General features: G+C 41.0%; 1 protein-coding gene across 2 annotated transcripts in view; it reads left to right on the top strand.

Moving 5' to 3' along the window:
* atrnl1a (attractin-like 1a) overlaps positions 1–12,518 on the top strand; it is a 449,940-nt gene that overhangs the window by 252,138 nt on the left and 185,284 nt on the right. For both annotated transcript variants that reach the window (XM_034184477.1, XM_034184476.1), the window contains one exon: positions 11,886–11,947. In XM_034184477.1, coding sequence (XP_034040368.1) covers positions 11,886–11,947 — 62 coding nt within the window. The remainder of the gene's footprint in view (positions 1–11,885; positions 11,948–12,518) is intronic.

Below are 12,518 nucleotides of genomic sequence, written 5' to 3'. Positions count from 1 at the left end.
TGAGACAAACTCCTCCTCTGTGTTCTCTAAATGTGTTTCAACATCATTCAGAGCAGATTCGATGTCAGCCTGGTCTGCTTTTTGCTCCGCACTATTTTCAAACCGAAAACGAGGCTGCGTGAACTATTCTCCACAGTAACAGTTATGGTGCATCCCTGTAGGTGTCAGTATACAGCTGACCTGAACCACAATGTCAAAATCTTGTGCAAACCTTAATTTTTTTAACTGTCAGCTGAACCCACAGACCAGCCTTCCCCCAAAGTTTGCCAAATTTCATCTTTGAGAAGTCTGCATTGCCAAACCATGTTCCAAACCATGGACTTACTCCCCCTCCCCGTCTTTTTGTTGTCATCTTATATTGATATGCCAAAGAGATAACTGCACTGCAGGGTATAATAGGTCAGGATTTGGTGAGTTAAAGCTGTGGTCCTGTCACAGCTAAAGTTTGTCCCTACAGGGTTACCTTAGGTCTCCTTTGAGTCCATTTTGTATCATTCTTGTCTTTTGGTCTCTCTAAAGTTTCCATTCTGTTCTCACAGTCTGTCATAATGATTGCAAAAAAAAAACACAAAACCTGATTAGTTGACCTCTGACCTCAGCAGACTTACAGACAGTGGAAACGGAACACAGCTGTAATTTTGTGTGTTTATGTGCTACAGCGTGTACATTTATTTCAGCACCTGTGTTTGCAGATTTCCCATTTGTACTGATTTTTTGACCTTTTCTTCCCTACAATAATTCATCTACCTGACTTATATATGAGAGAAAAAAATAAGCGACGTGAAGTATCTTATTTTTTCTCATATATAAGTAGTTTTATTAGCACAGCTTTTTCCACTCTGCAGTTACCTAATAATACTGTGTAGAAGAATGAAAACTTTAGGTTTATTAGACTAGCTACAAGAATCAGCTACAACTTTTCAGTCATACTGCGGAACCCAGATTCACAGAAAGCTTCATTAAAGTCATTTTTACCAACATTTAAAATGTCATTTGCTGTCATCTTGGGATTTTGGATAATTTTAGTTCAACATCATCCTTCTGCTGATAATCTTGATAACGACAGGAGTAAATATTCTCTAAAACAGTGCTGGCTAATCTGATACAAGTTATACCTGAAAATACAATTAAAGTATAAACTTTAAAAAATGGGATACTATAGTTTGCAGGAAGATGTACGACAAGACTGGATAGTAATATGTTTCTTTTGAATGATTATATTTGCTGAGCAACTGAGCTAGCATTGTAATAAAGTGGCTCGCCAAGTCAGCTAACGTAGCTAATTAGCATGTAGTAGTGAGGTGGCTCAAAACGTGACTTGTTTAGCATGTTTTCAAGAAAGTCATGAACAAAATGTTCTACAAATAAAGTTTTTCCATCAAAACCTTTTAAACTGTTCCATGTTACATGGATCATCTCCCCATAAAATTTCATTATAATCCATAAATAACTTTTTGAGTTTTAGCATCTATGCTAAACATAAGTACATTCACTTAACCTTCACACTCCTGCACCACCTGATGAAGGAAATACAATTTTATTTTGGTTGTTTGCTTGTTCTAGGTGTGTAGAAGATGCTTTATGCAAATCCATCTGTCATGAAACCGAAAGTGACAAAATCATTTTTGAAATATAAAAAGTGTGATTATTAACATATTGGATCCCGTCATAAATGATACAGCGGCAATAAGAAAGATGCATCAGTAACCTCAGTGGTCACCAGACCTAGGCTCTAGACATGAAACAAACGGACAAACATGCTAATTCCAAACTACGTATAATGTCAACAGGCCGTATGTTGAGGTGTTGAGAGCAGAGGTGTCCATGAGTGAATCTGGCTGGAGGTCCAAGGGCCAACTGTTAATGTAAATGTTGTGTTAAGTAATTTATATTTTATAGAAAATTAACATTGTACATTGAAAATTTAATTTCAAAATAAACTGTCTTACAGTAATTTATTAATCTGCCAAACAATAGGAATTTGGCCCAGATATGGCTTGAGGTTTCCAGCCTTGTTTGCCTTAGTTTGGTGAGAGAAAAAAAATCTGCTTTGGTTACAAAATCCTTTAAACGGGGTTGTGCGGATTTCTGAATTGTCCTATTTTATTTTTCTAACTTAACCACTGTTAAACAATCAGAAAATTAACCATCAACTACTATGATTTCATACATTTCTACACAGAAAAAGGATTAACTTGCACTGAAAACCAGTGTTGCCACAGTTACTTAGAAAAGTTACTTTATTAGTTACATTTTACAGTTACGTATTACAGTTACTTTATTAGCAGCCGCGGACAACTGAATGTAACTAATAAAGTAACTAGTAATCTAACTTGGTTATTTTTAATATTGAGTACTTGTAAAAGTAACTATTAGTTGCTTTGCTGATTACTCAATCTTAAGAGTAACCAAGTTAGATTACTAGTTACATTACTTATTACTTACAAGTTGTCGGCAGCTGCTAATTAAGTAACTGTATAAAGTAAGTAAAAAAGTAACTAATAAAGTAACGTTTCAAAGCAACTGTGGCAACACTGGTGGCAACCACACCCGCTCCTCATCCATCATCAGTCACACCGACTAACCGTCCAGCAGGGGGCAGACACATCTATAGGATATTCAATATTACACAGTCAAAACAAAGTGGCTTTTTAATTTGATTCATCAGGGTTCACATTCTGTTTATTTGTGCAGCATTTTTCTGCCAACAGTCTGTTTACAGCAGAAACCAAACTGTGAAAATCACTTGAACCAAAGACGTACATCTTACAGTTTCCAGCGTGTGGATGCAAACTGCAGCCTGAAAATAAATCAATCACCAACTCGCCCTCCATGTGATTCAAACACTATAAATTTTGAATTAATGAAATTGTTTCTTTGTTGTGTGTTAGTGTGTTTGCTGTTAGATTTGTGTGTTTGTGTCTCTGCAGTGGTGTGGGTCACAGTCAAACAGGGGGTGTGGTCTCAACTGCTTATTGATTACGATTGTATTTAATGACTGCAGTTGTTGTAAATTGGAATGATGGCTGTTTGGGCTGGAGCTGGCACGTGAGCGTGTGTGTGTTTGAGAAAATTGTGGATGTAATTACAACAGTGTGTCTGATGATGCAAACAGATATTTGTTGTCTTTTTTTTCTGAGCCTGCACGCCTGTTTCAGTGTGTTTTTGTGTATATATGTGGAAGCATAGTCCTTTTTTTTTAATAACTCTTTATATTGTCAGCTGAAGGGGAGCTAATAATATAAATTGCTGCATTGGAAGCGTGCGTGCACGGCCAGCCAGCCTCTTTCCTCCCTGATGCCTATATTAGTGCTGTGTCCCTCTGGACCAAAATCAGCTTTTTTAGCAGCTTTTTCATGGTCAGGCCATTTTTACCTGCTGCACAAATCCTGCTAAAGCTTTTAAACCAGTTCCCCTCCCACATTTCTAAACCTCCCAATTGGTCTCGGAGGAGACACTTTCCAGTTATTAAAGCCATTTAAAGCTTGTCCCCATGTTGGACGTGTGTGAAAAGCATGTCATTCAAACACTGTGTGTTGTGATGATCTGTGGTTTTTGCTGCAGGGATTCTCAGAAGGATCCAGATTTAACTCCATCTTCAGGAGGTCACCTGTTTAAAAGACACTTAAAAATCACATTTAAAACAGCTTTCACTTGCCGTATGCTTTGCCAAATCTCTTTTTGTCCTTTACTTTAACCCTTACCCTACAATCACATTAGCAGCATATGATGGCGACAAGAAGTTGGTGTTTGTCACTTGCTTGGTTGCATGTGCGCTAACATCTCTGTAAGATGTCATCTGGTTTCAACAAACAGCGTCTTTAGATTTAGACGTGTCTATTTCTTGCTAATTCTTACAAACCTTAGAGGAAAGTATTAGATTTATACAGAAACACTGCTGTTTCTGAGTGTTTTCTGCTGCCTTGTCACTCCAATTGGCAGCCATTGTGTCACGTTGCTCAGAATTTGCATAAAGTAGACTTCTGGTCTATTTTGGCTCCACCTACCTGGCAGCAGAGGGACCGTTGTCTCTTGCTGCTGCAAAATGCCCACTCTGATTGAAAATGAAAGGCACATTGTTGTGTAGCTTGCTGTTGCGTCGCTTGCTGTTGCGTCGCTTGCTGTTGCGTCGCTTGCTGTTGCGTCGCTTGCTGTTGCTTGTAGCTAATGTGACTGTAGGGTTACCCAGCTAATGTGACTGTAGGATACCCAGCTAATGTGACCATGGAGTTACTCAGCTAATGTGACCATAGGATACCTAGCTAATGTGACCGTAGGGTTACCCAGCTAATGTGACCGTAGGATACCCAGCTAATGTGACCGTAGGATACCTAGCTAATGTGACCATGGAGTTACTCAGCTAATGTGACTATAGGATACCTAGCTAATGTGACCGTAGGGTTATCCAGCTAATGTGACCGTAGGATACCCAGCTAATGTGACCATAGCACCCAGCTAATGTGACTGCAGGATATCCAGCTAATGTGACCGTAGGGTTACCCAGCTAACGTGACCGTAGGGTTCCCCAGCTAATGTGACCGTAGGATACCCGTAGGATACCCGTAGGATACCCAGTAGGATACCCAGACCGTAGGATACCCCTCCCCCCAGCTGGCTCCTGTTGATATGAAGAAGCAGCAGTTGTACTCTGAGTTCCTTGCAGATATTTGAGCTTCATAACCTGTCCAAGAGTGTAAGCCCAGATAACAGATGGAGAGAACTCATTTCAGCCGCTTGCATCCTCTGCTTCATTCTTCCAGTAATTACCCAAAGTTCATGATAAGAGTGTAAAAACCTAAGTCTTCTGACTCAGGTTTTTCTTCACTATCATGGTCCAGCACAGCATCTACAGGACCTTCGATGCAGCACCGGTCCTTCTGTTGCCCTCACACTCCATCTGACCCCCCGCTCATGAACAAGACCATGAGATACTTAAACTCCTCCACTTGGGGGAAGAACTCTCTGCTGATCCAGCAGGGATCGTCCACCCTTTTCTGAAAGAGGACCATGGTCTCAGATTTTAGGTGCTGATTCTCATCCCATCCGATCCTGTGCATCAGACGTTCTGACTTACATGCACTCGCAGTCATCTTTTGATCTCTTTCAGTTTCATTGTAACTGAGGAAAATGTGGGTTTTGAATTGTTTGTCCACGTCAGCACCTGGTGACATCATCATGACTTCACGTACAAATCAGTCGGTTCATATGTACTTGAGATCTTCCTTCGAGCTCAAATCGTTTTGAAGTTATTATGAAACACATAGCATTCTGACTACTCAGCGATCTTGACCTTTGACCTTCATATTCATGTCAGTGCAATATGAATGACATCATCCACGTGGTTCCTGAGATATTCGTCTAGTGACACACAAAGGAAAACCATTTGTAGCGGATCTAAAGTAGAAAGTGTTTGTTACATTTCCGCTACTAAATCTGGCATTTTTCCATCTGTTATGTGTGATTTCACAATCCCTGAAGTTGGAGACAGAAGTATTATCTGTGTGGACGTCTCTGCCCGGTTGCAGGGACAAACAGTGCAGTGGTGTGTGTGAATATTCCAGCGGATGGATTTCAGCACTGCACACTTTAAAATAACCCCACAGTCGCACTAATTTGACATTTGTCTGATGTGCGGCTCCCTGCAGCTTGCACCGCCGCCTCCGCACAGAAAAGGCGATGATGGATGGTGCCGTCAGTGGATCCTCTGATTTAGCCGTGCTGGAGCATCCAGCAGGCTTGTCTGAGCTCAATTGCCCAAAGTGCTGCAGAATCCTAGACAGTACAAAAGGCCAGAAACTGTTCTCACAGGCTAATCTTATAATAACCTACAAACCATATGGCAGTGGCTTGCAGTGCCTTCTGAGAGGAGATGGAGAGCGTGCAAGAATGTTTTTGGCACAAATAAAATTGTTCTCCTTACGTAAGAGGCCTGAACATTGGCCTTAGGTAAGAAAGATGTTCCTCCACACATTGCATCAGGTGCACGTGACGCTCCGCAACACATGCTGGTGGAAAACGAGGCTGTGCACGGTCTCAGTGAATCTGCTGGAGTTATGTGTGATTGACACAGATGTTTACCTTCAGTTTGCCGTGCATTATTTGCTTTTAACACAAAGACCGTGTTAGCAATCAGAAGCTAACGAGCTAATTAATGTTATTGCATCACACACAAAATATGGGTAAACCACTTCTTTTGGCCACTGAACAGACCATCATATGTGAGGTAAATGTGCATGCCATTAAGCATTAGAAAACTTCATTTTTTTGTAACGCAGATTATGCCATAGCAGGGAGAAGCTAACAAGCTAATTAAAGTTATTGTTACAGGCTCAAAACACAAGTAAACTGTCACTTACTGTATATGATTTAAATGTGCAGTGTATTTAAATATTAGAAAACTATATTTTATAACGCAAACAATGCATTAGTCAACAGAAGCTAATCAACTAATAAAAGGTATTGCAACAGGCACAAAACAGCAAACTGCTTATTTTGCCCACTGAGATCAATCAATCAATCAATTTTTTTTTTATATAGCGCCAAATCACAACAAACAGTTGCCCCAAGGCGCTTTATATTGTAAGGCAAGGCCATACAATAATGATGTAAAACCCCAACGGTCAAAACGACCCCCTGTGAGCAAGCACTTGGCTACAGTGGGAAGGAAAAACTCCCTTTTAACAGGAAGAAACCTCCAGCAGAACCAGGCTCAGGGAGGGGCAGTCTTCTGCTGGGACTGGTTGGGGCTGAGGGAGAGAACCAGGAAAAAGACATGCTGTGGAGGGGAGCAGAGATCGATCACTAATGATTAAATGCAGAGTGGTGCATACAGAGCAAAAAGAGAAAGAAACAGTGCATCATGGGAACCCCCCAGCAGTCTACGTCTATAGCAGCATAACTAAGGGATGGTTCAGGGTCACCTGATCCAGCCCTAACTATAAGCTTTAGCGAAAAGGAAAGTTTTAAGCCTAATCTTAAAAGTAGAGAGGGTGTCTGTCTCCCTGATCTGAATTGGGAGCTGGTTCCACAGGAGAGGAGCCTGAAAGCTGAAGGCTCTGCCTCCCATTCTACTCTTACAAACCCTAGGAACTACAAGTAAGCCTGCAGTCTGAGAGCGAAGCGCTCTATTGGGGTGATATGGTACTACGAGGTCCCTAAGATAAGATGGGACCTGATTATTCAAAACCTTATAAGTAAGAAGAAGAATTTTAAATTCTATTCTAGAATTAACAGGAAGCCAATGAAGAGAGGCCAATATGGGTGAGATATGCTCTCTCCTTCTAGTCCCCGTCAGCACTCTAGCTGCAGCATTTTGAATTAACTGAAGGCTTTTTAGGGAACTTTTAGGACAACCTGATAATAATGAATTACAATAGTCCAGCCTAGAGGAAATAAATGCATGAATTAGTTTTTCAGCATCACTCTGAGACAAGACCTTTCTGATTTTAGAGATATTGCGTAAATGCAAAAAAGCAGTCCTACATATTTGTTTAATATGCGCTTTGAATGACATATCCTGATCAAAAATGACTCCAAGATTTCTCACAGTATTACTAGAGGTCAGGGTAATGCCATCCAGAGTAAGGATCTGGTTAGACACCATGTTTCTAAGATTTGTGGGGCCAAGTACAATAACTTCAGTTTTATCTGAGTTTAAAAGCAGGAAATTAGAGGTCATCCATGTCTTTATGTCTGTAAGACAATCCTGCAGTTTAGCTAATTGGTGTGTGTCCTCTGGCTTCATGGATAGATAAAGCTGGGTATCATCTGCGTAACAATGAAAATTTAAGCAATACCGTCTAATAATACTGCCTAAGGGAAGCATATATAAAGTGAATAAAATTGGTCCTAGCACAGAACCTTGTGGAACTCCATAATTAACTTTAGTCTGTGAAGAAGATTCCCCATTTACATGAACAAATTGTAATCTATTAGACAAATATGATTCAAACCACCGCAGCGCAGTGCCTTTAATACCTATGGCATGCTCTAATCTCTGTAATAAAATTTTATGGTCAACAGTATCAAAAGCAGCACTGAGGTCTAACAGAACAAGCACAGAGATGAGTCCACTGTCCGAGGCCATAAGAAGATCATTTGTAACCTTCACTAATGCTGTTTCTGTACTATGATGAATTCTAAAACCTGACTGAAACTCTTCAAATAGACCATTCCTCTGCAGATGATCAGTTAGCTGTTTTACAACTACCCTTTCAAGAATTTTTGAGAGAAAAGGAAGGTTGGAGATTGGCCTATAATTAGCTAAGATAGCTGGGTCAAGTGATGGCTTTTTAAGTAATGGTTTAATTACTGCCACCTTAAAAGCCTGTGGTACATAGCCAACTAACAAAGATAGATTGATCATATTTAAGATCGAAGCATTAAATAATGGTAGGGCTTCCTTGAGCAGCCTGGTAGGAATGGGGTCTAATAAACATGTTGATGGTTTGGATGAAGTAACTAATGAAAATAACTCAGACAGAACAATCGGAGAGAAAGAGTCTAACCAAATACCGGCATCACTGAAAGCAGCCAAAGATAACGATACGTCTTTGGGATGGTTATGAGTAATTTTTTCTCTAATAGTTAAAATTTTGTTAGCAAAGAAAGTCATGAAGTCATTACTAGTTAAAGTTAATGGAATACTCAGCTCAATAGAGCTCTGACTCTTTGTCAGCCTGGCTACAGTGCTGAAAAGAAACCTGGGGTTGTTCTTATTTTCTTCAATTAGTGATGAGTAGAAAGATGTCCTAGCTTTACGGAGGGCTTTTTTATAGAGCAACAGACTCTTTTTCCAGGCTAAGTGAAGATCTTCTAAATTAGTGAGACGCCATTTCCTCTCCAACTTACGGGTTATCTGCTTTAAGCTACGAGTTTGAGAGTTATACCATGGAGTCAGACACTTCTGATTTAAAGCTCTCTTTTTCAGAGGAGCTACAGCATCCAAAGTTGTCTTCAATGAGGATGTAAAACTATTGACGAGATACTCTATCTCCCTTACAGAGTTTAGGTAGCTACTCTGCACTGTGTTGTTATATGGCATTAGAGAACATAAAGAAGGAATCATATCCTTAAACCTAGTTACAGCGCTTTCTGAAAGACTTCTAGTGTAATGAAACTTATTCCCTACTGCTGGGTAGTCCATCAGAGTAAATGTAAATGTTATTAAAAAATGATCAGACAGAAGGGAGTTTTCAGGGAATACTGTTAAGTCTTCTATTTCCATACCATAAGTCAGAACAAGATCTAAGATATGATTAAAGTGGTGGGTGGACTCATTTACTTTTTGAGCAAAGCCAATAGAGTCTAATAATAGATTAAATGCAGTGTTGAGGCTGTCATTCTCAGCATCTGTGTGGATGTTAAAATCGCCCACTATAATTATCTTATCTGAGCTAAGCACTAAGTCAGACAAAAGGTCTGAAAATTCACAGAGAAACTCACAGTAACGACCAGGTGGACGATAGATAATAACAAATAAAACTGGTTTTTGGGACTTCCAATTTGGATGGACAAGACTAAGAGACAAGCTTTCAAATGAATTAAAGCTCTGTCTGGGTTTTTGATTAATTAATAAGCTGGAATGGAAGATTGCTGCTAATCCTCCGCCCCGGCCCGTGCTACGAGCGTTCTGACAGTTAGTGTGACTCGGGGGTGTTGACTCATTTAAACTAACATATTCATCCTGCTGTAACCAGGTTTCTGTTAGGCAGACTAAATCAATATGTTGATCAATTATTATATCATTTACCAACAGGGACTTAGAAGAGAGAGACCTAATGTTTAATAGACCACATTTAACTGTTTTAGTCTGTGGTGCAGTTGAAGGTGCTATATTATTTTTTCTTTTTGAATTTTTATGCTTAAATAGATTTTTGCTGGTTATTGGTAGTCTGGGAGCAGGCACCGTCTCTACGGGGATGGGGTAATGAGGGGATGGCAGGGGGAGAGAAGCTGCAGAGAGGTGTGTAAGACTACAACTCTGCTTCCTGGTCCCAACCCTGGATAGTCACGGTTTGGAGGATTTAAGAAAATTAGCCAGATTTCTAGAAATGAGAGCTGCTCCCTCTAAAGTGGGATGGATGCCGTCTCTCCTAACAAGACCAGGTTTTCCCCAGAAGCTTTGCCAATTATCTATGAAGCCCACCTCATTTTTTGGACACCACTCAGACAGCCAGCAATTCAAGGAGAACATGCGGCTAAACATGTCACTCCCGGTCTGATTGGGGAGGGGCCCAGAGAAAACTACAGAGTCCGACATTGTTTTTGCAAAGTTACACACCGATTTAATGTTAATTTTAGTGACCTCCGATTGGCGTAACCGGGTGTCATTACTGCCGACGTGAATTACAATCTTACCAAATTTACGCTTAGCCTTAGCCAGCAGTTTCAAATTTCCTTCAATGTCGCCTGCTCTGGCCCCCGGAAGACAATTGACTATGGTTGCTGGTGTCGCTAACTTCACATTTCTCAAAACAGAGTCGCCAATAACCAGAGTTTGATCCTCGGCGGGTGTGTCGTCGAGTGGGGAAAAACGGTTAGAAATGTGAACGGGTTGGCGGTGTACACGGGGCTTCTGTTTAGGGCTACGCTTCCTCCTCACAGTCACCCAGTCAGCCTGCTTTCCCGGCTGCTCGGGATCTGCCAGGGGGGAACTAACGGCGGCTAAGCTACCTTGGTCTGCACCGACTACAGGGGCCTGGCTAGCTGTAGAATTTTCCACGGTGCGGAGCCGAGTCTCCAATTCGCCCAGCCTGGCCTCCAAAGCTACGAATAAGCTACACTTATTACAAGTACCATTACTGCTAAAGGAGGCCGAGGAATAACTAAACATTTCACACCCAGAGCAGAAAAGTGCGGGAGAGACAGGAGAAGCCGCCATGCTAAATCGGCTAAGAGCTAGTAGCTACGCTAAGCTAGCGGATTCCTAAAAACACGCAAAGTGAATAATGTGTAAATAATTTAGAGGTGATTCAGTAGAAGGAGTGCTTTAGTTAAGGCACGTAAAGATTACACTGGGAAACAAATCGTAATCTAGATAACTAGATCAATCTAACTGCGCAGATTAAACAGCTAACAGATACAGAAAAACACCGCTGTGCTCCGGAACAGGAAGTGATACAATACCGCAGTGAGAGCCAACCACCAGTAGAGATAAATGTACAATGTAATTAAACATGGGAAAACTTGGCACATTCTTTGTTTATTTATTTATAATGTAAACACTGCCTTAGCTAACAGATGTTAATGAGCTAAACACACACTTTTGGCCACTAAACAGATCATCATATGTGACGTATAAACCTATAAAATCTTTGTCAAGTATTTGTAAATTGTAAGACTTACTGTACCTTAGCTTAGCTTGTGTACTTGTGTGTATTTGCTCATCCTGCTATCTCACAGAGAGCAGATTAAAGTTATATTTCCTTTTTATTCCAGTGTGACCTTTCAGGTGGAGAGCATTATTTCTTAAATTTACTCATTACCTAAGACAAAGAATAATTTTCTCATTCAGAGCTTTTTGTTCTTGTTCTTCTTTTACTACTCCTCAGTATTTTGATCAATATCTGAAAAACCGTGAGGAAACCTGTCAATCATACAAGACCCTTAGCCAAGAGTCGACCAAGAGGTACTATTGCACCAACTTTGGTGCTTGTATCTGCTGCAGTGCGTCCAGAAGAGCTGGATTGATTGCAGTGACCCTGATAATGTCAGAGTGAATGTCAACATTACAAAGTGGTAAAAGCTTAATGTGGAAACTTTGTGGAATGTGTTGTAGACCTGAAACGCACAAATGGACATATATTAACATGAAGTATTTTGGTCAAATCAAAGTCCTGATCTGGGGTAAATTAATTTCTTCTTGTTGTTGTCTTTGCCACCAGATTGCCTTCTCTCAGCACAACAACATCATGGACCTGGTGCAGTTCTTCGTCACCTTCTTCAGGTAGGTACTCGTGTTTTCATTTGTAGGACGCCACGCAGATGAGCTCGGTTCCCAGTGGCTGTTTGGAAAACTGGGACATGGCCTGAACCTGTGGTGCTGCAGTAGTTAGCAGTGGCCTCAGGCGAGATCCTCAGCCTTCCGACAGCTCTGGCAGTCTCCTGCATCTGCAGAGTCAATACTGTAAATCAATTCTGGACCTCTTATCTGCTGAGCTGTAAAGGAGATAATGAGGGAACAACACACACCTGACCACCACTTGTCCAATTACATCTGATCCAGTCAGAATGCTTGGACCTCCCACTAATAAAGTCTTCTCCAGCCCACTTACTCACCAGACCCGAGTTGACGAAATGAAACAGGGTTCAGTTTTGGTTCTGAGGTTCACCAAATTTAAACAGTTGCACCCTCCCCATTCTTGATTTTTCTTTCCTCCCATGCAGACTCTCTGTCTGCACGGAGCAGCCGCAGTCGACGGCTGCCGTCTCATGTGGACTTGATCCTTGCTGAGCCATGTTTGTCTCACAGCTCACACAGTCCTGCAGGAGGACACGAGACGTAATGAGACCACGTT

Source organism: Thalassophryne amazonica, chromosome 13 (genome assembly GCF_902500255.1).
Source record: "Thalassophryne amazonica chromosome 13, fThaAma1.1, whole genome shotgun sequence".
Lineage (NCBI taxonomy): Eukaryota > Metazoa > Chordata > Actinopteri > Batrachoidiformes > Batrachoididae > Thalassophryne > Thalassophryne amazonica.
The sequence above is the reverse complement of the archived record's forward strand: the minus strand, read 5'-3'. Positions and strand labels throughout refer to the sequence as shown.